The 27,413-nt window shown below is 44.8% G+C and overlaps 1 protein-coding gene across 4 annotated transcripts; it reads left to right on the top strand.

Moving 5' to 3' along the window:
- Positions 1-12,559: 12,559 nt before the first annotated feature.
- On the top strand, positions 12,560-25,087 carry Fus (FUS RNA binding protein). 4 transcript variants are annotated; one of them, XM_021662022.2, is made up of 15 exons: positions 12,560-12,699; positions 14,005-14,029; positions 14,137-14,291; positions 16,078-16,219; positions 16,357-16,544; positions 16,785-16,998; positions 18,588-18,622; positions 20,080-20,112; positions 20,994-21,097; positions 22,012-22,141; positions 23,037-23,138; positions 23,241-23,364; positions 24,269-24,369; positions 24,455-24,599; positions 24,838-25,087. In XM_021662022.2, the coding sequence occupies exons 1-15, from the start codon at positions 12,687-12,689 to the stop codon at positions 24,875-24,877; spliced, it is 1,551 nt and encodes a 516-aa protein (XP_021517697.1). In that variant the 5' UTR covers positions 12,560-12,686; the 3' UTR covers positions 24,878-25,087. The 4 variants fall into 4 exon arrangements, with proteins under 4 accessions (XP_021517697.1, XP_021517696.1, XP_060222776.1 ...); XM_021662021.2 differs by having other exon boundaries at positions 16,075-16,219; XM_060366793.1 differs by lacking the exon at positions 12,560-12,699 and adding an exon at positions 12,928-13,029.
- Positions 25,088-27,413: the final 2,326 nt, after the last annotated feature.

Below are 27,413 nucleotides of genomic sequence, written 5' to 3'. Positions count from 1 at the left end.
TGTCTTGATCCATTTCTCATTGAGTAGGGACCTGTGCGGTGTCCATGAGTTTGTAAGCTTTCTGTAGTTTCCGTTGTTGTTGATATCCAGCTTTAATCCGTGGTGGTCAGAGAGGATGCAGTGTGTTATTTTAACTTTCTTATATCTTTTGAGATTTGCTTTTGTGTTCAAACACCTGTCAACTTTTTTATTTTTATTTTTTTGGATACAGGATTTCTCTGTGTAGCCTTGCTGTTTTGGACTCACTTTGTAGGGCAGGTTGGCCTCGAACTCACAGAGATCCATCTGCCTCTGCCTCTGCTGGGAATAGTAGTCTGGGCTGGCATCTGTGGTCTCTTGGAGTTTGTAGACCATCTGTCCAGGTCCTTCCAGCCTTGACAGCCTCCATTGAGAAGTGTCATTCTAATAGGTCTGCCTTTGCACGTGACTTGGTCTTTTTCCCTGGCAGTTTCTAACATCCTTTGTTATATACAGCTACAGTTTTGATTATCATGTGATAATAATATTATGTGTCATGGGGATTTTTCTTCTAGTCCTGTCTATTTGGTGTTCTGTTTACTTCTTATACCTTGATAGGCATCTCTTTCACTAGGTTGGGGAAATTTTCTTCTATGATTTTATTTAAAATATTTTCTGTGTCTTTGATCTGGATTTCTTCTCCTTCCTACATACCTATTAGTCATAGATTTTGTCTTTTCATAGTGTCCCTGATTTCCTGGATGTTTTGTGCCTAGATTCTTAACTTTAACATTTTCTTTGACTGAGGTATCCATTTCTTCTACCTTGTCTTCAACACCTAAGATTCTGTCTTCTGTGTCTTGTAATCTGTTGGTGAGGCACCTCTGAGATTTTTGTTTGACATCCTAAGTTTTTCATTTCCAGTTTTATTTTAGTTTGGGTTTTCTTCTTCCTTTTTGGTTTTTAGAGATAGAGTCTCTGTGTGGCTCTGGCTGTCCTGGAACTCTTTCTGTAGACCAGGCTGGCCTTGAGTTCCGATGTTTGAGTACCTCTGCTTCCTGAGTACTGGGATTAAAGGTGTGTGCTACAGGCCAGAAGGCAGTGGCTCATGCTTCCTTGTGGCAAGAAGAATGACTGTTCCTGTTTCTATTTCACTAGACCAGAAATGTCCACTTCCTACTCTGGTCCCATGGTTTCCAGGGACCAGACTGGCACACCAGATAACTAGCTCCTCCTTTACCTCAATACATCCTGGAAGCACCTGTCGCCTAGTAGATCCAACCCTTCCTTGGTCTTAAATGAACTGCACTACTTTAAGTGAGATGCATCACGTGCCATTTGGAGGGTGGTTCCTGTTAGGTAAAGACAATCACTCAGCGGGAGTTTGAGGGGTTGTAGCTCATTGGGAGAGAGGCCCCTTCTGCCTTTGAAGACAGTGGGTGCTTCCCTGGCTAACTACGTGGGCCTGCTTGCAGCTCCTCTGGGAGCTGGAGAGGTGGCTCAGCAGTTAAGACCCTGGCTGCTATTCCAGGAACCCAGGTTTGGTTTTGAGCACTGACAATTATCTGTAACTCCAGTTCCAAGGGGTCTGATTGTAAGAAGGAACCAAACTGAAGCCATTTTGAATAGGGGTCAAATAGTAAAGTTTAAGTTCCAAAGACCTTCCAGGTAACAGACATTCTGCTTGGCAGAGAGAGACATGTGTGTGGGTCACTGGCATCCTGGTTGGCAAGTTGAGACATGAATGCTGGGCAAATCGCCACGCCACAGTTCTATAACTCAACCATTGGGAACAGGATAAGAGTATCACAGAGACACACTCCTAAGGAGGTCTCCTATCCCTAAATCCTGATTGGTGGGAAAATGTAACTGTAACTTGGCACAGATTGTGGATTTCAGGCTAGACGCTCTGTAGCGTTCTGGCTTGGGGTCAAAGTTCTGTGGCCGTGATCAATCAGGAGTAGTGTTCTAAGTACAGGGAATCTCTGTCTTCTGCTTGAATACTTAGTTCGAAGGCTCAGTCAGCTCCCGAGCCTGTGCTGTTGTCCCTGGTAGGTCTGTTTCTGCCGCCTAATTCAAATAAAGATCTTGTGCCTGCCTGGGTTGTTTTGGATTTTCCGACCCCAACCTGACCTCCCCCCCCCCCCCCCCGTGGCCTCCACAGCTACTGCATGCAAACGGTGCACTTGCAAACCATGCAGGCGAAATACTCGCCTACATAAAATAAAAACAAACCAAACTTTAAAAGCGTATAGAAGAACGTGGCTGGGGAAAGTAGCTTAGCGGTGGGGTGCTCGGCTGGCTCTGTCCTTAGCACTGTGGGCAGCGTATGCTCGTATAAAGACAAAAAAGGGAGAGGTTCTTCTGGTAATATTACCTTATTCTAATTGCAAAAATAATCATCATATAAGTAATTTATACATAAGCAAAGAAATCCATATGTATTCACGCATCTGTTGGCAACCCCCAACAAGCTTTTCCAGTTTCACATCGTCTAGGCACGAGAAGCGTTGGGCAGGGTTGAACTTTTCGCCCCCTTGTGGTATAGAGAGGTATGAACTTGTACATCGAGCCATATGTGAATTGGAATAGTCTTCTACAGTATTTGTTTTACAACACATTATTTTATTTTTAAAAAGATTTATTTATTGCGTGTACATGAGTGCTCTGTTTTCATGCACACCAGAAGAAGGAATCAGATTCCATTTCAGATGGCTGTGAGCCACCATGTGGTTGCTGGGAATTGAACTCAGAACCTCTGGAAGAGCAGCCAGCACTCTTAACAGCTGAGCCATCACCCCAGTCCTTTATTTTGTTTTTCAAGACAGGGTTTCTTTATGTAACAGCTCTGGATGTCCTGAAACTCACTTTACAAAGTGACCAGGATGAACTGGAACACACAGATCTGGAACACACAGATCTGCCTGGCTCCTGAGCGCTGGGATTAAAGGTGTTTGTCATCATGTCTGGCAAAACAAGTATTTTCTTCTTCTTCTTCTTTCTTCTTCTTCTTCTTCTTCTTCTTCTTCTTCTTCTTCTTCTTCTTCTTCTTCTTCTTCATATTATTATTATTATTTTGGTTTTTTGAAACAGGGTTTCTCTGTGTAGTTTTGGTTGTCTTGGAACTAGCTTGTAGACCAGGTTGGCCTCTGACTCAGACGGATCCACCTGCCTCTGCCTCCCAAATTCTGGGATTAAAAGGCATGCACCACCACATCTGTATTAACAAGTATTATTATATAAAAGTTTATGTGTAATCTGGCAGTATTAGCTCACATGCGTGATTTTAACATTCCAGAGACAAAGGCAGGATGTCTGCCTTAAGTACTAGGCCAGGCTAAGCATAGAAAGATCTTATCTTAAAAACAAACAAACATAGGGAGTAGGAGGATATTCTGGGCTTTGTGAAATCTTGTCCCAAAGAAGAAGGAGGAGGAGGAGGAGGAAGAATCCAAAGGTTGGGCATGGTGGCACACCTTTAATCCCAGCACTCATGAGGCAGAGGCTGGCAGATCTCTAAATTCAAAGTCAGCTTGGCCTGTGGAGTGCTTTCCAGGACAGCCAGGGCTACAACCAGGTCCTGTCTGGGGGTGGGGGGAAGAGCAAAATAAGGCTGGGTGTGTTGCTACACTCCTTTAGCACCTGAGAGTCAGAGACAGGAGGATCTCTGTGAGTTTGAGCCCAGTCTGGTCTACCTAACAAGTTTCAGGCCAGCCAGACTTATATGGTGAGATCCTATATTAAAAAAAAAAAAAAAAAGGTGGGGTGGGGAGTGGTAGAGAGAGCTGATGCTGTATATCAGTTGGAAGAGTGCTTGCCTAGCCTTCAGGGAGCCCTAGCTTCCATCCTCAATACCCCTTAAAACTGGGGATGTGGTTAGTTTTTTGTCAACTTGAAATAAGACAACTGGATCTGGGAACGAGGAACCCCAGCTGAGAAAATACCCCCATGAGATTGGCCTGTAGCACATTTCCTCAATTAATGATTCCTGTGGAAAGGCCCAGCCCAGTGTGAGTGGCAATGTCCCTGGCCAGGTAGTCCTAAGTTGTATAAGAAAGCAAGTTGAGGGCTGGAGAGAGGCTCAGAGGTTCAAAACACTGGCTGTTCTTCCAGAGTTCCTGAGTTCAATTCCCAGCAACCACATGGTGGCTCACAACCATCTATAATGAGATCTGGTGCCCTCTTCTGGCGTGCAGGTGTACATGCAGGCAGAAAACTATAAAATAATAATAATAATAATAATAATAATAATAACTTTAAAAAAAGCAGGTTGAGCCAGGCTTGGTGGCACACACTTGTGATCCCAGCACTCTGGGAGGCAGAGGCAGGTGGATCTCTGTGAGTTCAAGGCCAGTCTGGTCTACAAAGTCCAGGAACACAGAGAAATGCTGTGTGTGATGGGGGATGGGGAGAAAAGAAAGCATGTGGAGCAAGCTACGGAGGGCAAGCCAGGAAGCAGTGCTCCTCTACCGACTTTGCTTCAGTTCCAGCTTCCTTGTTCCTGCCTTGAGTTCCTGTTCTTACTTCCGTTGGTAGAGCACGTTAATGTGAAAGTGTAAGCCAAATAAACTCTTCCCTTCCTGAGTTGCATTTGGTCATGGTGTTGAATCACAACAATAAAAAAAACAAACCTAAAGCCTTAGGCAAAGTGGCTTTACGCATCATTTTGCTTTTGAAAATAGTTACATAACTTAGGACAAAGCCAGAGCAAAGTTTCCTAGCTCTTGAAGCTTTCCAATATATTTTCACTATTATGTTGGTTTTTTGATGTAGTTAAATTCAAGTTCAGTATGTTCTTTAAATAATACTTCTGAAAACTACTACAGAAATGACTTTAAGCACGCACGCCTTTGATTCCAGCACTTAGGAGGCAGAAGCAGGCAGATCTCTGAGTTCAAGGTCAGCCTGGTCTGCAGACCATACACGCTAAATACACCCCCCCCACACACCACACACTCACACAGCACATATCCCCCACACTAAATGAACAAGTGTAAAACAAATTATATGAATATGTATTTATATAATTAGAGACTGCACGAGAAAGGACTGGAGGCCTCTCGGTGATGGCATGCCTGCCTGAGGTCCATGTCCAGCCCTGAGAAATCACAGAGGAAGCTCTCAGCCAGAGGAAGAGGAGGATTTGATTTATTTAGGTTTTGTTTCTGTTGTTTTGAGATAGGGTCTTACTGTGTAGCGCTGGCTGGCTTGAACTTGCTATGATATACTCCTGCCTCTGCCTCTCAAGGGTTGGGCTAGCGGGCATGGAGTACTGTGTCTGGATAAAATGCATTTGAACCATCTAAATGTCGCTACGACTTCTGAACTTCAAAACCTCTGGTAACCTACAATTTCACATTTCCCCCACAGTTAGCTATAGTTTGATACGATTATCAGAACATTTCCGCGGTATTTGAGGACTGTCTTACGGAGTTTAGTCTGCAGAGTTGAAGACCGCAGAAAAAGTACCACTTACTAATCTGGTTGAGCAAAAAGCTACATTATTTCCCTCTGTGAACCGAAATAAGCTATGCCTGTACCTCTGATTTATAGCTAGGTTTCCTTCTCTTTTTTCCTTTTTTTCTCCTTTTGAGACAGAGTCTCTCAATGTAGACCTGGGCTACCAGCGGTGTAGACAAGGCTGGTTTTCCTGCCTCTGTCAGCCGAGTGCTGAGATTAAAGGTGTGCACTACCACTCGAAGGTCCCAGTGACTGAGGTTTTTAAGGGACAGGATGACACATTTCTCTCAGCACAGAATAGAGACATTGTCACCAAAAGTAAATAAAGCCAAAGTTACCAATAAAATGTCTTCCTATCTCTCTCCAGGGTTTCTCTGCATAGCCTTGGCTGTCCCGGAACTCACTTTGTAGACAAAGCTTGGCCATGAATTCAGAGATCTGCCTGCCTCTGCCTCCTGAGCACTGGGTTTAAAGGTGTGTACCACCACTCCAGCTTTTCTTCCTTCTCCTCCCCCCTTCCTCCTCTTCTTCCTTCAGGTTCTTCCCGTCTCAATAAGCATCATTATGCAAGAAAGTTACTGAGCTGAGGGCAAGGGTCCCATATTTTCCTATGCAGTTTTTACAGTTTCTTCTTTTCCTTTCCTTCTGTTCTCTCTCTTCCTCTCTCTCTGACACAGAACCTAATGTAGGCCAAGACAGTGTATGCTTCCACTCCTAGCCTATCTACGCCTCCCTTCAGAATTTCTTTATGTAGCCCTGGCTGTCCTGGAACTCACTGTGTAGACCAGGCTGGCCTCAAACTTGATCTGCCTGCCTTTGGCTCTGAGTCCTGGAATTAAAGGTGTGTGCCATCACCCACAGCTGCTTTCTCTCTTAGTTTTTTTTTTTTTCTGCTATGTAATTCAGGCTAGCTTTGAACTGACTATACAGCTCAGGATAGTCTTGAACTCATTTTTTGTCTTAAAATTTATGTTTATGTATGTATGTATGATGCATGTGTGTTCTTGTGGGTTGGTAAATGAGTGCTGTGGTCTGAGTATGGAAGTCAGAGAGGAAAACTGACTGGAGTTGGTTCTCTCTTTCACCATTTGTGTCCAGGGCATGGAACTCTGGTCCTCAGGCTTGGAAGCAGGCACCTTTACATCTTGAGGGCCTACTTTTTTTTTTTTTTTTTGAGACAGGGTTTCTGTGTGTAGCCCTGGCTGTCCTGGACTCATTTTGTAGACCAGGCTGGCCTCAAGACCACAGAGATCCACCTGCTTCTGCCTCCCAAGCGCTGGGATTAAAGGTGTGCGCCACCATGCCAGGTTTACTTTGTTAAATTATTTATTATTTGTACAGAACTCTGCCTGCATGTGTGCCTACACACCAGAAGAGGGCACCAGATCTCACTAGATGGTTGTGAGCCACCATGTGTTTTCCCTGGGGACTGAACTCAGGACCTCTGGAAGAACAGCCAGTGCTCTTCTTACCCTCCGAGCCACCACCTCTCTAGCCCCTCTAGCCCCTCAGGTTTACCTTTTAATTTCCTTTTTTAAAACACTTGTTTTTTTTTTTTAATATATAACTTATTTTTTATGTGCATTGATGTTTTGCCTGCATGTATGTCTGTGTGAGGGTGTCAGATCTTGGAGTTACAGACAATTATGAGCTGTCATGTGGGTGCTGGGAATTGATCCGGGGTCCTCAGGAAGAGCAGTTAGTGCTCTTAACCACTGATCCATCTCTTCAGCCCTCTCTTTTCAAGTTTTCTTTTTTTCTAAAGATTTTTTTAAGGATTTATACAGCATTCTGTACACAGGCATGCATGTGGAAGAGGGCACCAGATCTCATTATAGATGCTTTTGAGCCACCATATAGTTGCTGGGAACTGAACTCAGGACCTCTTGGAAGAACACCCAGTGCTCGTAACCTCTGTGCCATCTCTCCAGCACCTTCTTTAATTTCTTAAGACAGATTTCAAAGTTGTTTCATATAAATCATTTGTGAAAGGAAACCATTGAAAAACTCTGATTCCCTCTTTGTCTGTCTGTGTGTATGACAAAGAGAGAGACAGATGTTTGTGGGAGGCCAAGGTCAACATCAGCTCTTTTCCTGTATTGCTAACTTATTTATTTAAAAAATTAAAGATTGGGTTAGACAGATGGGTCACTGGGTGCTCCTCCAGAGGACTGGGGTTCAATTTCCAGCATACACATGGCTGCTCACAACTGTCTGTAAACTCTAGCTCCAGGTATTCGACACTCTCATATATGCACACATGTACATAAAATAAAAAATACTCAATCATTAAAAAAGATTGATTTGTGTGTGCCATATGTGTACAAGTGCCTTCAGAGTCCAGAAGGGAGACTCCCAATTTCCTGGAGCTGGAGTTGCATTGTGAGCTTCGTGAGGTAGGTACTGTAGTTTTTGGGACGAGGTCTCTCGCTGAACCTGGGAGTCACTGATTTGCTAGGTTGAACAGATGGTAAGCTCCTATGCCTCACAGCAAGGGGGCTATAGACCAGTGCAGTGGGCTTTTACAGCGGTGCAGATCTGAACCAAAGCTCTCTCTCAAGCCTGTGCAGTGAGCACTGTGCTGACTGGACACTCTCCCCAAGCTGGAGTAAGACAGTGTTCTGGAAAAATTTTGTTTAGTGTGTGTGTATGCCCCTCTGCCCTCAGGAAGGCCACAGCAGTGATGTGGAGGTCAAAAGACAAGTCTCAGAATCTGTTCTCTCCTGGGGTGAAGGCTGGTGATTAGCCTCCGTGTGCATGCCAGGAATTGTACCTGGGTCCTCTGCAAGAGCAGCTTGTAATTGCTGAGCCATTTCACCAGCCTGCAAATTACTATTATTAGTTTTTATTATCACTGTTAATAATAATAATTATTATTAGTATTACAATTACTATTATTATTGAACAACTGATGAAGTCAATTTATTAAAACAGTTGACTTAGGCAACTACAATAGTGATCTAAACCCTGGCTCCTGGCTCAGTTCTGACGGCGTGATCTGCTTCGTAGTCTCAGGACTGTCAGTCAGTATGCCCTCCACAGATTCTCATCAGGAGGCGATGCTGGGTCTAGGAACCTTCACAATATATTTCTCTTGAAGTGATCCTTGGTGTCTTGGCGGACCTGTGAACAGGTCCTTTCACTCTTCCTTTGTGCATCAGGTCAGCATAAATCTCCAGATGGGGTAATTCAAACTCAGTGAAGGGTCACCTTCAGTCGCACAGGCATGTTTCTAAAGCCTTAGCTGTGGAGTCAGCACAGGACTGGACCAAACTGAAGCACCCATAACTGCATTTCAGGACAAACGAAATTATTAAAGTATACCTCAGCCCACTTGCATTTCTGTGCATACTTGGTGTGTGTAGCCTAGCCAGATTTTGAAGACTTAAAAACTTTTTAAAAATGTAAACGATATTTTCCTCATAGGTGTTCTATGTCTGTAGCTTGGATAGAGCACATGTGTGAGGCTCCAGTTTGATCTCCAATACGGCTTAAAGACAAGATGAAACAAATGAAAGTGCAATGTAGATCCCAGATTGCCTAAAATTACATAAATAGATGGAGTTCTAGGGCTGGTGTGGCAGTGCAGGCCTTTAGTCCCAGCACTCCAAGGAAGGCAGGTGGATCTCTGTGAATTCTAGATGGGTCAAAGCTACACATCAAAACCCTGTTTAAGGGGGAAAAGTTCTCCTTCTCTCCTGAGACACCCACTTAAAATAAAATAGAAGCCTGGCCGTGATGGTGCACATCCACAATCCTAGCACTGGAGGCCGAGGCGGGAGGACCAACACTTTGAGTCAGCCTGGTTTCCACAGTAAGATTCCGTCTCAAAAATCAACCCACTGGGCTGGAGAGATGACCCAGAGGTTAAGAGCTCGTGCTGTTCTTTCAGAGGAAAAGAGTTTACTTCACAGCACCCACATTAGGCTACTCACAGCAGCTGTAACTCCAGCTCCTCTGGCATTTGTGGTCACCTGCGTGCACACGTGCACACGCATGTACAGATATATACACACAAGTTAAAGAAGCCAGGCACTCAATCAATTGAGTCTGGATCAGAGCTCAGTGACAGAGAACTTGTTTAGCCTGTGTAAAATTCTAGGTTTCATCTCCAGCACCAAAAACAAACAAAAAACAGAAAAAGACCTAAGAAAAAGTCGTTTTTATTTAGTTCTCCTAGTGAGAAGTGATAACTCTTCACAGCAGTTTTGTTTTTATTCATTTTAAGGGTATGGGTGTTTTGCTGGCATGTATGTCTGTGCACTGTGTGTGTGCCTGCTGAAGATAGCATTGGATCCCCCGGAACTGGAGTCACAGCTGGTTGTGGGTGCTAAGAACTGACCCGTGTTCACTGCAAAAGCACCAAATGCTCTTTACTGCTGAACTGTCTCTCCAATCCCTTCTCAGCAACTTTACATCCACCTTCTTGCCAAAATCTGCAAATGAATCTGAAATAAAGTACATATAATCTATTTATGTTCAAATATTTTTGTAGGCCCAAGCATAAATTTCTTCAGATTTATTTGCATATCTGTCAGGAAGCTCTTGCTCTGTTCCCTATTCCTCTCTGCTCACACTACTCAGTCTCCATTTTTTCTTTTTTTTTTTTTTTCTTCTTTTCTTTTCTTTTCTTTTCTTTCTGTTTTTCAAGACAGGGCTTCTCTGTGTACCTCTGGCTCTACTGGAACTTGCTATGTTGACCAGGCTAGCCTTGAACTCAGCCTGTCTATGCCTCCCTGAGTGCTGGGACACTCACATGTGCACAACCACTGTTCCTGGTGTGTGTGTGTGTGTGTGTGTGTGTGTGTGTGTGTTTTGAGACAGGGCCTCATGAATTCCACCTTCTGTAATGTTGGCCATGAACCTTGAGCTCAGAGATCTGCCTGCCTCTGCCTCCCATGTGCTAGGATTAAAGGCCTGTACCATCATTTCCTGGCTGTAAAAAAATCTTTTTTAAAGAACACTTATTTATACTTATTATGGCCAGACCCAGTTAAAGGTGATTTACAAGCCAAGCTGTGGTGGCACAAGCCTTTAATTCCAGTGCTTGGGAGGCAGAGGCAGGTGGATCTTTGTGAATTTGAGTCTAGCCTGGTCTACAGAGGGAGTACAGGACAACAAAAGCTACACAGAGAAACATTGTCTCAAAAGAACAAAAAAAGGTGGTTTATAAATGAAAAAAACAAACCACTTAGATTTACAAAACAGTAGATTTACAGTGTACTCTCTCAATTTCTCAGGATCTCAAAGTAAGGATCTTCCTATGTACAATTTAAAGCCTAAGCTGGCCCTGAGCTCACAGTAGTCTTCCTACCTCGGCCTCCTGCTGAGCACATCTGGCTTATTCTTATTTCTTGTTTTGACTGATGTGAGACAGCAGGGCTGCCCAACATTGCAGGGCCCCTGTATGTGGCTGAGTAAAATCCAATCCCTGGTCTCTTTCTCGGATTCAGGAGAGAAGGATTCCTTAGCCATGTTGCAGTCTAGAGGGGGCCTGAGCCTGCCTGTCCCCTGCTACTTCTCACCATCTGTCTACACTGCTCCTTGGGGCAGTGATGGTTCCTGAGAAGAGGACAATCCTTATCTTTTTTTTTTTTTTTTTCTGTGCCCCCTCCAGGAAACAGATCAAGTGGCTTCACAGAGCAGACTCTCAGTCAAGGTTGGTCCTTTCTGTTCTTATCATGTTTGGGCTGACAAGTGCCTCATCCACTTGGTAAACTCCCAGTAGAAATGTCATGTCCTCAGACCCATCCTTATCTACTCATTGCAAGATGAATCATCCACCCAGCCTCTATGATCTCAGATGGGGTCATCAGATTCTCTGAAACTGGAGTTACAGTTGGTTGTGTGCCCCCATGTGGGTACTAGGAATCGAACCCGTGTCCTCTATAGAGATTTCATTAAAAAATATTTTATGTGTATGGATGTTTTGTTTGCATGTACATCTATGTACCATGTGTGTACCTGATGTCCATGGAGGCCAGAAGAGGGCACTGGACCCTCTAGAACTGGAGTTACAGATAGCTGTTAGCCACATAGGGGTGCTGGGAATTGATCCTGGATACTCTGCAAGAGCAACCAGTGCTCTTAACTGCTGAGCCACCTCTCCAGACCCCTTGAATTTTAGGACACTTTTTGACAAAAAGTGTACATGCATTTAAATGCTCTAAATAATTTCTCAGAAGCATTTTAGAGTTTTCACAGACTTAGATTTTAAAGAGCAGAAGGGCTGACCCTGAACTGCTTAATACTCATGGAAAATTCTTACTTTAGGATCTCACTGCTCTCGTTTATGCGATCCAACCCCACAGTGCTTAGCTCCGGAATGGAGATGTACTCAGGGTCATGCCCAGGCTAAGAAATCACTCTATCATTAAGTTGCATCCCTAGACTTCACTTGTAGCAGGCAGACACAGTCGTTTTCTTTACAAGAATGATGATGGGGGGAAAAGCCAGGCCGACTGTAATTCCAGAACGCACTGGGCTAAGGCAAATAGGATCATGAATTTTAGGTCAGCTGGGCTGCACTGCGAGGCCAAATTAAAAAAAAAAAAGGGAAATTGTGGGTTTGGAAGCCACTTCAGCTGCAGACATACATGGTACTGTTGAACCAGACTAAGGGCCAACGTCACCATCCACAAACCTTGGTGGGGTCTAAAGAACAGCAAGCGGAGGCACCACTAGGTGAAGAAAACCAGACCAGAGGCCAGAGACCGACCAGAGGGCTGCCAGGAGAGAATGTGGAGGGGCCAGGGCGGCACTGCTTGACTCGGGAGACGGGCCAGGGCAAGCGGAAGCACATCCTCCCTAGTGAAAGTGGGACCCAGCCGAGCTGGGTTCCCACACCCGGGCAGTCCAGGCCTTGACCACGGCTCGGCTCCCCAGCGCAGGGCCCTGGCACCGCCCAGAGCGGGAGGCTGGGACGTACCATCACGCCTCTGGAGGGGGAGCAGCCTGCCGAGGACCGGTCCCGGGGCGGGGGGCGAAGGAGTTACTTCTCCCGAAGACGACGGCGCTCGCGGGCCCGGCGGTGCGGGGACGAGTCCGTTTTGCTTTCGCCCGCCTGGGTAGTCCGCGGGCCCCGGGGCGGGGCGGGGGCCCGGGCGCGCTTCCCCCTCGCGCCGCCCGCCTTGGTACGTCCGCGGGGCGCGTAGGCGGGAGGCGTACTTAAGGTCGGCGCGGGAGGCTGGGCGGCTCAGTCCTCGCGGCGTCCCCTCGCAGTCGCCCGGAACCCCGTCGCCCGGCGGCCTGTGCGCGCGTGCGCGGACATGGCTTCAAACGGTAGGTCGGGGCGCGAGGCGGCGATGGCGCGTCCCTGGGAGGCCTCGTTCCCCCGCAGCAAGGCTTTTGGGTTTTCGGCGGGGCCGGGGTGGCGGGGCGGCTGTGGGCTCCCGCACCTCCGCGGCGCGGGGAGCAGCGTGGGCAGGAGGAGGAGGAGGAGGACGGAAGGGGAGGGCGGTGTCGCCATTTTGTTTGGCTCCTCGGGCGCCTTCGGTGCGGAGTCTTGAGAGAGCTCGCGCTCTCTCGCACTCTCTCTCTTTCTCTCTCTCATGGCCCACTCACTGGGGCCCAGGGTGGAGAGGGACGCTGCCTGGCGACGTGGAGTGAGGGGTGAGGAAACGCTGGGTCGCCCTGGTCTCGCCCCACCCCCTCCCTGGTTCCCTTCCCTCCCTCCCCGCCGGGCCTCGCTTTGTCGCAGTGCTGCATCCGGGCACTTGGCGCGCGCACGCGCTGCTCTGGCCCCTCCCCCTTCCTCGGCGCGTTTTTTTTCCTCCCCCCCATCCCCTCCCTCCACCCGCCTGTCTCCGCTGGGTTTGGGTTTTTGTCGCGAGACCCTCGGCGGAAGCCCGCTGGCCCGGGGTTGGCCTCGCCCTGCCGCCCGGGTCCCTCGGGAAGGGGCTGGGCCGCCCTGTTCCCGCCTCCGTGTCCTCCCTGCCGGAGCGCACCCTCCCATCGCTGGCCCGCGTGTCCGTGAGGTGGAGGGAACCGCTCGGGAGTGACCAAACGGCCTGGTACCGGGCCTGAGGATCCCATTTCGGGATTTTGTTTTCCTGGGGGCAGGAAGGCAGTCCAAGGAGTCGGTCCCCGAGGCCACACCCTCCCCGCTGTCATTTTTGTCATCCTGCGGGCGCAGATCCTGGGTTTCTTGCGCGGAGCAGCTTAGTCTCAGCTCCTCGGAAATGTTCTTTGCCCCTGCGCATAGTAGGCAGGAACACGATCACTTGGAGCCACAGGTCTGGTGCTTTGAGAGCTTTGCTGCCTTGATTGCTTGGCTTTGTACTTAAAAACTCGACTTAATAAGGTTTTCAAGGTTGGTCACAGGATGAATAAAGTGCTTATACAGACATGTGTTTGGTGTTGGAGGGTCTTATTTGAGCGGCTTCCTTGGAGGTGCCGCTTTTTCCTATGAAGGTGGCTGTAAAGATCGAAAACGTGGTGTTTTCACCATGTTGCACGCCTTGGTGTATCATGAGGAACTTATGCCTGTTTTTTGCAATGATGTTTTTGTAGATTTATTTGCTCTCAAGTCCCTAGTACAAAAGTTAAAAAATTAACAAGACCTTTTTTCTCTTCCATCTTTTACAGATTATACCCAACAAGCAACTCAAAGGTGAGTGCTGTCAGCGAGGGTGATCAGTGTAACTTAATTTTCTTTTGCTTTTGTTTTTTATTCTTTCAGTTGAGGATAAATGTACTGACTTTGTTTCTTTTTCCTAGCTATGGGGCCTATCCCACTCAGCCTGGCCAGGGCTACTCCCAACAGAGCAACCAACCCTACGGCCAGCAGAGTTACAGTGGTTATGGCCAGTCAGCTGACACTTCAGGATATGGCCAGAGCAGCTATGGTTCTTCTTACGGACAAACCCAGAACAGTGAGTCTCTTAGTGGAACACTTTGTAGTTATCTGAATTTTAACTTTTCCTTTTTTTTTTTTTTTTTTTCCCCTTTCCAAGAGAGGGTTTCTCTATGTAGCCCTGGCTGTCTTGGAACTTACTCTGTAGACCAGGCTGGCCTCGAACTCAGAGATCCACCTTCCTAGTGCTGGGATTATAGGCGTGCACCATGGTGCCTGGCTCCCTTTCCTTTTCCTAAACCTGAACAGTACTGAAACTCTCATTTTCCCTTGTCAGTCTGCATTTGTCAGTCTTTCTTTTTTTGAAACAGGGTTTCTCTGTGTAGCCTTGGCTGTCCTGGACTCACTGTGTGGACTAGGCTTGCTTCAAACCACAGAGATGCACCTGCCTCTCAGAGGGCTGGGATTACAGGTGTGCACCACCCTGTCCATGTAGGCCAAGTATTTGATATATTTCTGAGGATGGCCTTGAACACCTGTCTTCCCGCCTCTTGAGTGCTTGGGAGCAAAGGCATATGTCACAATACTTGTTTATGTGGTGCTGAAGATGAAAAGCAGAGCTTGTGTATGCTAGCAAACACTTAAAGCTGAGCTGCCTCCTCAGCTCACTCCCTGAGACAGCCTCCTGAGTTGTTTATGTGGTGCTGAAGATGAAAAGCAGAGCTTGTGTATGCTAGCAAACACTTAAAGCTGAGCTGCCTCCTCAGCTCACTCCCTGAGACAGCCTCCTGAGTTCTAGGATTCTCTGCATGACACACTGGGCCTACTGTGTTTCAAGATTAACAGACTTAAAAACTAGGCAAGCATGATTTTTAGTTTTCCCTTAGTGCAGGCATGTGCTTATTATATGGTGCATGTGTGGAGGTCAGAGGACAGTGCTGTAGGGTGTCAGTTGTGCCTGTTTATGATGGTTTCAGGGATTGGACCCAGGTTGTCATTTGGGGACTGGAGAGTTGGCTCAGAGGTTAAGGTCCTGAGCTCAATTCCAACCATGTGGCAGTTCATAACCATCTAGAATGAGATCTGGTGCCCTCTTCTGGTGTGTAAGCATACATGCAGGCAGAATACTGTGTAAGTAAGTAAATCTTTTAAAAAGGTGATTTGAGTTGGGTTTTTAGCTTAGTGGTGGAACGCTTACTAGGCCTCGGGTTCAGTCCTCAGCTCTGGGGGAAAAAAAGACAACAAAAAATGATTTGAGATAGTTCCACTATGATTCCCAGAGTGGCCTTAAACTGTGATTTTCCTGCCTCAGTCTCCCAGTAGCTGGCCTTTGTCAGTAAACCTAATAAAATCTAAGGTGATTTTATTTTTTTTTTTCTTTCAATTATGGGTGAGTACTGGGAAGTATTTTTCTTCAAGGTATTTATTACCCCCATTCCTTTTTTTTTTTCTTCTTCAGCTGATCTCATCATATAGAACTAGTTGACCTGAAACTAGATCTGTTACTGGGGCTGGAGAAATGGCTCAGTGGTTAAGAGCACTGTGTGCTCTTCCAGAGGATGTGGGTTCAATTCCCAGCACCCATGTAGCAGCTCACAACTGACTGTAACTCCGGTTCCAAGGGATCTGACACCCTCACACCAATGCACATAAGATAAAACTAAGGGGCTGGAGAGATGGCTCAGCAGTTAAGAACACTGGCTGTTCCTCCAGAGGACTCAGGTTCAATTCCCAGCACCCACCAAAAAAAAAAAAAGATAAAACTAAATAAATTAATTTCTTAAATGAGCACTGATATACCTGGCTCTCTCTTTCTCTCTTTTATTTCCTTAATAGCATTTCTAACTTTGCTTTCTTTGTAGCAGGCTATGGGACTCAGTCAGCTCCCCAGGGGTATGGTTCCACTGGAGGTTATGGCAGCAGCCAAAGTTCCCAGTCTTCTTATGGGCAGCAGTCCTCTTACCCTGGCTACGGCCAACAGCCAGCTCCTAGCAGCACCTCAGGAAGGTAAGGTGGGATGAGGCTACAAACTGTTGGTGAACTGCTGGTTCTCTGATAGGTAATGAAAGGGAATGGACCAAAAGTGAAGCAAGTATTTGGGTATTTTGGTGTCATAATTCTAGTTTTCCTTGTTTTTCATTTAGTTACGGTGGCAGTTCTCAGAGCAGCAGCTATGGGCAGCCCCAGAGTGGAGGCTATGGCCAACAGTCTGGCTATGGTGGACAGCAACAAAGCTACGGACAGCAGCAAAGCTCCTATAACCCACCTCAGGGTTATGGACAACAGAACCAGTACAATAGCAGCAGTGGAGGAGGTGGAGGGGGTGGTGGAGGTGAGTGTCTTAGTTTTGTCTCCTTATTCTCTTGAGTTTGTTCATTATCCTAAAATAGTGGCTTTTTAGTTTACTAGGTTTCTAATTCTTACTGTCTTTTATACTGGCACTAGTTACCCTTTCACTTGCTAAAAATTGAAACTACAAATTTGTGTATGCTAAGTATAATACAACTACTACACTCATTCTCCCCACCCCCATTTTTAAAAAAGCACTATTTTTTTTTTTTTTCCCTTACAGGCAACTATGGCCAAGATCAGTCCTCCATGAGTGGCGGCGGCGGTGGTGGTTATGGCAATCAGGACCAGAGTGGTGGCGGCGGTGGTGGCTACGGGGGAGGCCAGCAGGATCGTGGGGGCCGAGGCAGGGGCGGTGGAGGTGGTTACAACCGAAGCAGTGGTGGCTATGAACCCAGAGGCCGTGGAGGTGGCCGAGGAGGCAGAGGCGGCATGGGGTAGGTGTCTCATGAGCCAGGGAGTACCTTCACTGGGGGAGTGTTGCATGGATCTCCTCACTTGAAGTCAGTCCCTAGTGCATGGTTAGTATTAATCTCTGGGGATATGTGAGGGCTTCAATTGGTGGGCAGTAGTGTGTGTTTGTTTATATTCCTATTATGTTTCTGTGAGAACTTGGGAGCCAAAATCTTTACAGCTCTGAGTAGATACTTGAGTATTGATGCATTTATTTCCAAACAAAAGAGAATATACACAGATACATATGGATTGGAGTCATTGTTTTCTCAGGCAAGAAACTTGGGAGTAAAGACTTCTCTGCAAGGGAAATTATTAATTCCATTTCTGGGAAATACTAGGGAAACTTGTTCTGTGTATTCCCATGTGTCCTCCAAGGGAGTTGGTAATGGTTAACTTGACCTCAGCTTGTAGGAATTGGCTATTACTCATCCACATTCTGTAGTTACTTGAATTTTGAGCCTGATTTGCACTAGTTTGACTACGATTTTGTGTGTGACGTGGTTCATTTATGGGGTCTCCTGACTGAAGTGTGCAGACTTTCAGGGCAAAGTACACTTGACAGTGGTATTCTGCTTTCTTATTCCACTGTCCACCTTTTCTTGGTCAGTTAAAATCATCAACTTGTCCAACAGGATCTCTTGTAGTTGAAGTAAAACCTTAGATTTGATGTTAAAAAAACAGTTTGTCAAATCTGTTGGTGACTTTGAAAGGTCCCTATTATCTCCCTTGAAAAGGGAAAAATGTCAGTGGTATTTCTTTTTTTGAAAAAAGTAGGGTTTTTTTGAGTTTGTAAATGGTAAGTATTCAGAGGTGGGGGTGGGGGCAGTCTCAAAGACATGCAAAAATATGGAAAACTCTTGTTGTGTGCGTGTGTTTAATGCAAAACTTTAAAAAGAAAAAAAAACTGTTATGTGACTGTTAACTTGCTCTGCATTTTATGTGCCACAGGTATGAAAGGTGACATTGCAAAATACTCCGCTCTTCTCACAGTGTAGAAGGGGTGACCCCGGGGGTGAAGGGTGATTAAAAAAACAGCTCAGTAGTCAGGCTAGGGCTTAGCTGAGTTTGTCTTGCTCTAAGGGGAAATTGCCTTTGGTTTTGACATTTTATGGAATGGGGTTGGGTCTGCTTGCTGCTTTCAAAGCAAAAACCACAAAAAAATGTGTTCAGGGCTATCTCAGGGGCCTGGTGTGAAATGTCTTCTGGGTAATTGGGGGTAGATCTTTTAAACCAACTGCTGGGTTGTCCACCACTTGCAACAAGAGGAAAAAAAAATCTACGTCAGAAGAACAACCAAGGAAAATGAGCATTTTTCTTTTTTCCAGAGGATATAGATACAACTTTTTAAAGCAAAATCTTTAAACTGTGTCTGAGAAATTGCACACGTGTGTGTGATAAGCTCAAAGGTCAGACAAGGGTGGTCAGGAAGGGGTATATTTTAGTAGCCACTTGAATCTTTTTCCCAAAACACCTACCCATGTTTGGGGATTGTTAAAACAAAACAAAAACAAAAAACCCTTTTGTAGCCGTTGGAAGCTTCATGTCCTTTCTTCTAACTTGTCTTCTCCAGCGGAAGTGACCGTGGTGGCTTCAATAAATTTGGTGGTAAGTGAACAGAGTTTCCAAAATTCCCAACTCCCAGCAATGCTTTGTCTGATTGTTCATTTGCAGATGTCTTAGCTTGTTAAGTGTCAAAGGTTTCTAAAGTGTCTGTAGCCACCTCCAGAAAGGGAGTGGGGTAGAATGCCTCCTGCTGCCAGATGTGTGCTAACCTGGAGGCAGGCAGGGATAAGCTCTTGGCAGTCTGTTACTAAATTGGTTTTACTCAAGTTAATAGAAGTATTTAATAGGCCTCTTGATGGGTGTTGCCACGCCTAGCACTTAGTGACCACACCATCATGAGCAACCTGAGTGTTCTGGAATATGTGGTGCCAACTTGTCTTTAGGATCCTTTTGATCAGTGTGTCTAAGGTGTGTGTGTGTGTGTGTGTATGTATGTATGTGTGCACAACCTCCCAAATGTTTTAATTCAGGGAGAGGGACATGAAGTAGTGCCCTACCCTGAGGATGGTAAAGTTGGTATATATGTTTATATTAAATACTGAGTGATGTCAATGCAATTCTACATATGTACTCAGACAAACACATAGAAACTAGATCTGGGAAGGAAGGCGTGGACTGCTGCAGAGATCTTGAGAGCTTGTGTTGCTCATGGGAAATAACCAGGTTTTAAACAGCATAAACTTGAATTCATGGAAAAAATGGCAAATTTGAGAAGTCTCCCAGTAAGCTGGAACTTTTCTGGTTTAACAAAATGGTTTCTTGATTTGTCTAAACACTTAAAGCCAAAGGCTTGGGTTCATGACTTAGGTGTCACTGTGTACAGGTACAATATTTATATATGATGAACGTAGGTAAACATTGGTTAAAGATGGTGTCTGGAAAAAAATAGAGGCTGTATTATGAAAAGATTTCTGGTCTGTTCCCTGGGACATGCTTTTAAAATACAATAGCTACTATGTATATTGTCTTATTTTCCTTTTATGTTGCTTTGGGGAAACAACATGGTTAAGAATGGTTTTCAATATGAAATTAAAAATTGTTCTACAAGGGTTGTCTTTGGTGTAAGGTTTGGAGAAACTGGATGGATGCACATCACATTGCTGGTGCTGAGCTTACGTCTCTCTGCTGAGAGAACAGGGCCAAGTTATGGATGAGTTGGTTGGTTAATTTAAATGAATTACTAATGTCCCTACCCCCATCTATGCTGAGGACATTTCCCAGCCCTAGCTGGGGGAAGACAGTATTTTCTTGAAGTGTGGCATTATCTGTGTTGGGGACTCAAAGATCTTATGAAAGGGGCCTGTGTCTCCCTGAGACCCGCCTAGAATTTTCTCCACTGGGCAGGCCCCAGGGTAGGGTTTGAAGAGAGATTGGAAGCAATTACCTGATACATTGCAAGGATTTGAATATGATGTTAATTTGATACCTTATCTGTCCTTTCCTGTTAGCTAATGGCTCCTTTTTTTTGTTTTTGTTTTCTTTTTTTTCATGTAACTAAGGCCCTCGGGATCAAGGATCACGACATGATTCTGGTAAGTTCTTGTTTTTCATAGTTCTCACTTGGGTTTCCTTTGAAATAAATAAAAACAATGAAAGACTGGAAAAGGAAGGGAGAGAGTTTATATAAATACCAGAAATACTGGATTCAGAGATCTGCAATGAGTCTGGTATTTAGCATTTCTAGTTAAGTCTCAGGTGATGCTTTGGCTGCTACAGTCCTTGCTTGAGAGCTGTTCATTTAAAGTTGGTGGTATTTTTAAGTGCATGCATAACTAATCCAGGCCTGATGGGTTTATTACTAGTAGACTGGTCTCAGATATAAGCCAGCCTGGTCTGCAGAGCTAGTTCTAGGACAGCCAGGGCTATACAGAGAAACCCTGTCTTAAAACTAAAACAAGCCAGGTGGTGGAGGCACACACCTTTAATTCCAGTATTTGAGAGGCAGATCAAGGCCAGCCTAGTCTACAGAATGAGTTTAGGACAGCCAGGGCTATACACAGAAACCCTGTCCCCAAAACCCTCCCAAAATAAACAAATAAATGTGGGAAAGAAGAAAATAAAATAAAAGGGGGTGGTGGTGGTGGAGCACACCTGTAAGGCCAACATTTGGGAGAAGAGGGAGGTGGATCTCTTGAGTCCCTGATCTACAAGGTGAGCTCCAGGACAGCCAAGGCTAGACAGAGAAAGCCTGTCTTGGAAAAACTAAAGTAAATAAACAAGCAATGAATGAAGGTGGTAAATGAATATTCAAATACTAGAATAAGGATAGGTTGTTTATTTAATAAAGTATTGAGAATTCTGAACATTTCCCTTGAAAGCTTTTTAATATCAAATACTAAGATGATGTTGATGTATTTGACCCTAACCCTTTGTCTTGTGCTCTTCAAATCCTCCTTTGCTGTTGAACAAGCAGAACAGGATAATTCAGACAACAATACCATCTTTGTGCAAGGCCTGGGCGAGAATGTTACAATTGAGTCTGTGGCTGATTACTTCAAGCAGATTGGCATTATTAAGGTACTTGTGAAACAGTAGATGCTTCCTTTACTTTTATTACAGGATTTCACATTTGACGTTATTAAAAACAAGTCTTGCTGATTGTCAGTAGCAAAAGCAGTATTGCTGGCATTTTTTGAGATTAGGGGGCTTGGTATGTAGCTGCGGCTGATATTAAACTTCGTAAAATTCTATTTTATTTTTCTGTTTGTTTTATATACACTTTAACTGTTAAACTTGAGTGGAGCCTTGGTAGCACACACTTTATTCCCAGCAGAGACAGGTGTGATCTGAGTTCATGGCCAGATTGATCTGAATCAGTTCCAGGACAGCCAGGATCATATGTAGAGACTATGTCTCAAAAAATAAAATTTAGTGGAATTTGGAATTGTAAGTGCCTCATATCTAGCAAAACTGAAGTCTAAATGGTTGTTACCAAGCAAAGAAAATTTGGTTGTTTCTAAGAGGAAACCACAAAAAGATATCTAAAGGATGTCCTCTAAGGCATAGTGTAAATCAAGTCTTAAATTTAAGTTACCTGAGAAGTAGAGTAAGTGGAGAAGTAGAGGAGTAAATTGGAAAGAGGGCAGCCAAAGTGTGAGACTAAGGCTGAGGGGAAAGTTAGAGGTTTCATTTCTACAGGCTCTTCAGTAGTAGATTGAACTAGCTTTTTAGAGCACGCGTTCGTTTTGAACTTGTCTAGACTAAAACAGTATAACAAAACAACTCTATAACATTGCTATATTGTATTGTAAATAATGTGGAGTTTTGCTGCCTTGCTGGAGATTGAGTCCTGTGTAATTGTGGTAGTTGAGAAAGTACTGTATCCACAGAAAGTACTGTATAGCCTGTGGATTGTGTAGGTTATATACAAATTCTAGGCCCAAACCTGCATGTGTCTTCTAAAATTTGATAATTCATTTTGTTTTGTTCAGACAAACAAGAAAACTGGACAGCCTATGATTAATTTGTATACAGATAGGGAAACTGGCAAGCTGAAGGGTGAGGCAACAGTCTCATTTGATGATCCACCTTCTGCTAAAGCAGCTATCGACTGGTTTGATGGTATGTATGAGAAAGGTGATGGAGGTGGGTGCTGGAGGGGAAACGGGTTCCATGTTGGTGGCACCTATCTCACAGTTAACAGGTGCACTCTTGCATGGTTCATGGGGATGGTACATAGTCAGGTTTGCAAGCAAAACCTTTACCTGCTGAGCCATCTTGTAGGTCTTTGGCATCTATTTTATCTGTAATTTCAGTGTGGTCTCATTTTTGATTGTATCTCATTAGTTTATTAATCTTTTCAAGAAGGCAGCCTTAGATTTTAAAAGTGTTTTGGATATGTAGGTTTGGAAGTTGTGTGTACATGGGTGGGTATGTACATGCCATGGTATAGAGAGAGGTCAGTGAACAAACCATCTGGGGTTAATTCCTTTCTGCTGTGTGTGCTCACGGTTTGGTCATCAGGCTTGGTGACAAGCACTGCTCCCACCAAGCCATTGTGCTCCATCTTGTTTTCTTGTATGGTGCTGGGGATCTAAACCAGGCCCTTCCTATTACAACACTGCATTTCTAGCCTCTTGTCCACCCCTTGTTTTTTTTTTGTCTTTTGAGACAGGGTTTCTCTTTGTGCACTCAAACTTTCTCAAGTGCTGGGATTAAAGGTGTGCACCAAAAATCTTTATAACTAGCCCCAAAATCTTTGTATCTACTTTTTAAAAAATGTTGACATTTAAAAATTAAAACAAAGGTGGGCATGGTGATGTACGCCTTTAATCTCAGCACTTGTGAGGCAGAGACAGGTGGATATTTTTTAATTTGAGGCCAGCCTGATTCTACATAGGAAGCATCAGGAAAGCCAGGGCTACTCAGGAAAAACCCTTTAGAAACAAAGCTTACCATGGAATAGGTTTCCATATGTATTTCATTTTGGGTAATTCACCCACCTTTATTTCTTTAGGTAAAGAATTCTCTGGGAATCCTATTAAAGTTTCATTTGCTACTCGCCGAGCTGACTTCAATCGGGGTGGTGGAAATGGCCGTGGAGGCCGAGGGCGAGGAGGTGAGTCATTTACTTTTTTTTTTTAGATGGTGAAAATAAGTTTCATGGAAAAGGTAGGCTAACCAATGTAAGGAAACCAATGAATGATTCTTTCTGTATTAGGACCCATGGGCCGTGGAGGCTATGGAGGAGGTGGCAGTGGAGGCGGTGGCCGGGGAGGATTCCCCAGTGGAGGTGGTGGAGGTGGAGGACAGCAAAGAGCTGGGGACTGGAAGTGTCCTAATCCGTGAGTGAATTTGGCTTTTTTTTTTTGTTTGGTTTTTGTTTATTTTTTTAGACCAAGCAGTGTCAAGGTCACACTGTCAATGGAAAGTTGAGTTAATAGTTTGTTATGGGAAGGTTAGTTTGCAGTCTTAGGGGCATGCTATGTTTCCAAATGAATGAATATCTAGACCTTTGGAAAGTACAGAACCGTTTTTGTCCTTTTTATTTTTGGTTTCTTTGAGATGGTTTCTCTGTGTAGTCCTGGCTATACTGGAACTTAATATATAGACCAGACTGGCCTCAAACTTACAAGAGCCACCTGCCTCTGCCTCCCAAGGGCTGGGATTAAATTAAAGGCCTGTGCTACCACCACCCAGCTTTTAGTTCCCTTCCTATTGCCCTGGTTCCATAGGGTTAGTCATGAACAACGGGTGGAACATGGAGCAGGCGGGCATGGCATGGAGTAGTAGCTGAGACAACTGAGGCAGAGAGAACCAGGCTTTTGAAATCTCAGAAGCCAGTCCCCACCCCATTTTCTATTCCTTCCCAGCTGGGGAATCTAAGGGCCATTCTTTAAACCACCACACCTATGTATTTGGACACAAGTACTGGATACTAAGATAAGACCTATAACTTGAGATTCAAAGTGTAAGAAGCATGGATGTGCTGGATAAAAAGAGGAGTGGATGATTCGTGTGTAGGTGCAGTGGAGTGAGACTTAGGATTTCAAACATGAATTACTGAAATTTTGTTTTTAAAGCTGAGCTGTGGTAAATTGAAATCATGGGAAAAGAAGCTAAAAGGTAGTGGTCTAGGTTTAATACTACATTTGTTTTGGCTCTTGGTGAGAATCTAGCTTTTGAAGTCCTATGAATTTAGTGTTCTGTATTGCACTCTTCCAAATTAATTGCCTTTCATTTCTTTAGTACATGTGAGAACATGAACTTCTCTTGGAGAAATGAGTGCAACCAGTGTAAGGCCCCTAAGCCAGATGGCCCTGGAGGGGGACCAGGAGGCTCTCACATGGGTAAGAAGGGAGCAGATGTGGTATTGAAGAGCGTAGTGGGAGGGACGGTAGATGAATAATACATGTCTTACTGCTTTTGTCCTAGGGGGAAACTATGGAGATGATCGACGTGGCAGAGGAGGATATGACCGGGGCGGCTACCGGGGCCGAGGCGGGGACCGAGGGGGCTTCCGAGGGGGCCGGGGTGGTGGGGACAGAGGCGGTTTTGGCCCTGGCAAGATGGACTCCAGGTAAGTTAAAAACAAAAGTTGAGAAACTTGGTCAGAAGTCATGAGGAAATAACGTTTTGTTAAGTGGGAAGACAGCTTAGTTGGTTACATCTGTGGGAATGGAGGAGAGGAAGAATTGGGAATCCAGTATTTTGGCTGTTTTTTTTTTTTTTTCTTAAGTTATTTGAAGAGATAAGTTAGGGTATTTGAAGGGTAAGCATGGATAGTCTGTTAACTAACTGATATTTGTTCTTTTCAGGGGTGAGCACAGACAGGATCGCAGGGAGAGGCCATATTAGCCTGGCTCCTGACGTTCTGGAACAGCTCTTCTTGTACCCAGTGTTACCCTTGTTATTTTGTAAACTTTCAATTCAGGATTGCCCATGGATTTTTTTCCCCCCGTGTGTGTGTGTGTGTGTGTGTGTGTGTGTGTGTGTGTGTGTGTGTGTCAGACTACCCTACTTGTAACCATATCTCTGGTTCCCATTAAAAAACCATCATTTTAGTTATATTCTGGTCCCCTCAGTTCACTCTGGAAGATGGATCATTATTTCCCCCAGAGATTATCTTGTACTGTAGGAATTGGAGTCATTAATTTGTTCCTAACTAGCAAGAAGTAGGATGAAGTAAATTTAATTTTGTTGAGACGCGGTTTCTCTGTATAGCCTTCCCGTCCTAGGCTCACTTTGTAGACCAGGGTGGCCTTCATTTACCTGCCTCTTCCTCCCAGAGGGCTGGGATTACGGGGTGTACCACCACGCCCGGCTGAGACACTACAGTAATCTTGGTCTAAGAGAAAAGACCAAGGTATTCTTGAGTGCGTTCTGAGAAAGTGGTGAATGACTGGTTGGCTTTTTTTTTTTTTTCTTCAGGAAAAGGACCAATGCATAGTGGTCTCCGTTGATCACTTTCACATCTTGCCTAAATCGTATGTCTGTTGGTCATTTGTATTTTGAAATTTGATGCTTTGAACTCAGTCCTTTTTCAGCTAGGATTATAGGATTATGGTAAATTGATAACTCTGGCCTTAACTTTGCATCCTGGATGCTAAGGTTAAAAGACCTGTGCCACTCCTGGCTACAAAATTCTTCCTTTGGGTAGAGTCAGTGAATTAAAACACTGTAAACCCCCTCCCCCCAGCCTTTTCACTCGTTACATTTAGTAACTTGTTGATATTTGGTAAACATTGAATTTTCATTAGTATGTAGAACTGTAAACTAGGCATGGTGTTGTACATGGGTCCTGGCACTGGGGAGACAGGATTTGCAGCTTGATTATTAGTAGTCCTACCCTGTCCCAAAGCTAACAGACCAAACTCAGCTGGGAATGGTTAATAGATTTTTGTAACCCTGGTACTTGGGTGTGGAAACAGGAAGATCAGAAGTCTGGAACCAATGTGGACTATAGTCATGCAAAAAAGAAAGGCAGTTTCCCCGAATATCAGCCAAATGGGTCAGCACAAAATTACAGTGCTTATAAGGAGGGCAGGTATCATATCTTTGAGTGTGACATGACACAGACAGTAAACAGACATACTCTTTATTGTTTTTGTAACATGCTTTTTTTGTTTGTTTTTGAGACAGTGTTTCCTCTTTGTAACCCAGGCTGTCTTGGAACTTGTTCTTTAGACCAGGCTGACCTTGAGCTCGGGGATCCCCTTGCCTCTGCCTCCTGAGTGCTGGGATTATAGGTGTGCATCACCAACGTCAAGCTATAACATGCTTAAAAAAGGAACAGCTGAGTGCAGTGGTGCACACCTGTAACAAGGCTTTGGGAGGCAGAGGCAGGTGGATCTCCAAGGCCAGGGTGGTCTACAGAATGAGTCAGGGACAGCCAAGGTTTCTACACAGAGAAACCCTGTCTTGGAAAAAAATACACGTCTCACTATTTCTGGGACTAAAGATGAGGTGTGTGTCATCATTCCTGGCCAGTTGCACTGTTCTTGAGCAGGAACATTGTAGGTGGCAGTGTCATGTCAATACTAAAGCTGCCAAGTGCAAAGATGGATTTTGTGTTAACCACAGTGTTTGGTAATATCAGGCATGAGCTGCTCATTGATTCATACCTCCACTGAAGGTTTTTTTTTTTGGATGGTCTTGCCTTTTAGCATGCTTAGTAACCTAGGCTGTTCTCAGAAAATGTGAGGCTGTTCTCAGAAAATGTGTTAAAAGTCCTAACCAGGCATTGGTGGCACATGTCTTTAATCCCAACATTCAGGAGGCAGAAGTAGGTGGATCTCTGGGAGTCTTAGGACAGCAAGGGCTACACAAAGATGCCCTGTTCTCCCTCTCCTCTTATAGTCCAATATATATAAGGTACATAATATAGGTGTGTGTAATACATAAATTTATCCTAGATACGTATGTGTACATAGACATGTCTGAGAATCTTCTGTTTTTCCAATGCTGGTATTACAGATGGCACCATGTCAACCTGGTTAACAGTTTGTAGAGAAGACAATGTTCTCTGAAGCATACTGTATGTGCTGAGATCTGAGGTTGGGATGTGTTGGCCTTTTTAAAGTTAGCCTTAATGTATGTCTGTGAGGGTGTCGGATTCATGCAACTGTAGTTAGTTTTGAGCTGCAATGAGGGTGCTGGGATTTGAACTCAGGTGGTCTGGAAAAGCAGACAGTGCTCTTAACCACTGAGCCATCTTTCCAGCCCCGGGAAGTGCTTTCTTGCTGAGTTGGTTACTGAGTACCACCCTAACCAAATTGTATGTGGAAATTCATGCTGAAGGATTAACACCACCCCCAACCCTACCCCCACCCCATTGTTTCTTTGTGTAACCCTGGCTGGCCTGGAACTTGCTTTGTAGATCGGGCTGACCTTG

Source organism: Meriones unguiculatus, chromosome 14 (assembly GCF_030254825.1).
Source record: "Meriones unguiculatus strain TT.TT164.6M chromosome 14, Bangor_MerUng_6.1, whole genome shotgun sequence".
NCBI lineage: Eukaryota > Metazoa > Chordata > Mammalia > Rodentia > Muridae > Meriones > Meriones unguiculatus.
This window is presented reverse-complemented; position numbering and strand designations above follow the sequence as displayed.

Coding starts and splice junctions, on each gene's coding strand:
- Fus (XM_060366792.1), top strand. CDS start 12,969: ATGGCCCACTCACTGGGGCCCAGGGTGGAGAGGGACGCTGCCTGGCGA. Junction 13,030..14,004: donor CTGGCGACGTGGAGTGAGGG/GTGAGGAAACGC, acceptor CATCTTTTACAG/ATTATACCCAACAAGCAACT. Junction 22,142..23,036: donor AGCTATCGACTGGTTTGATG/GTATGTATGAGA, acceptor TTATTTCTTTAG/GTAAAGAATTCTCTGGGAAT.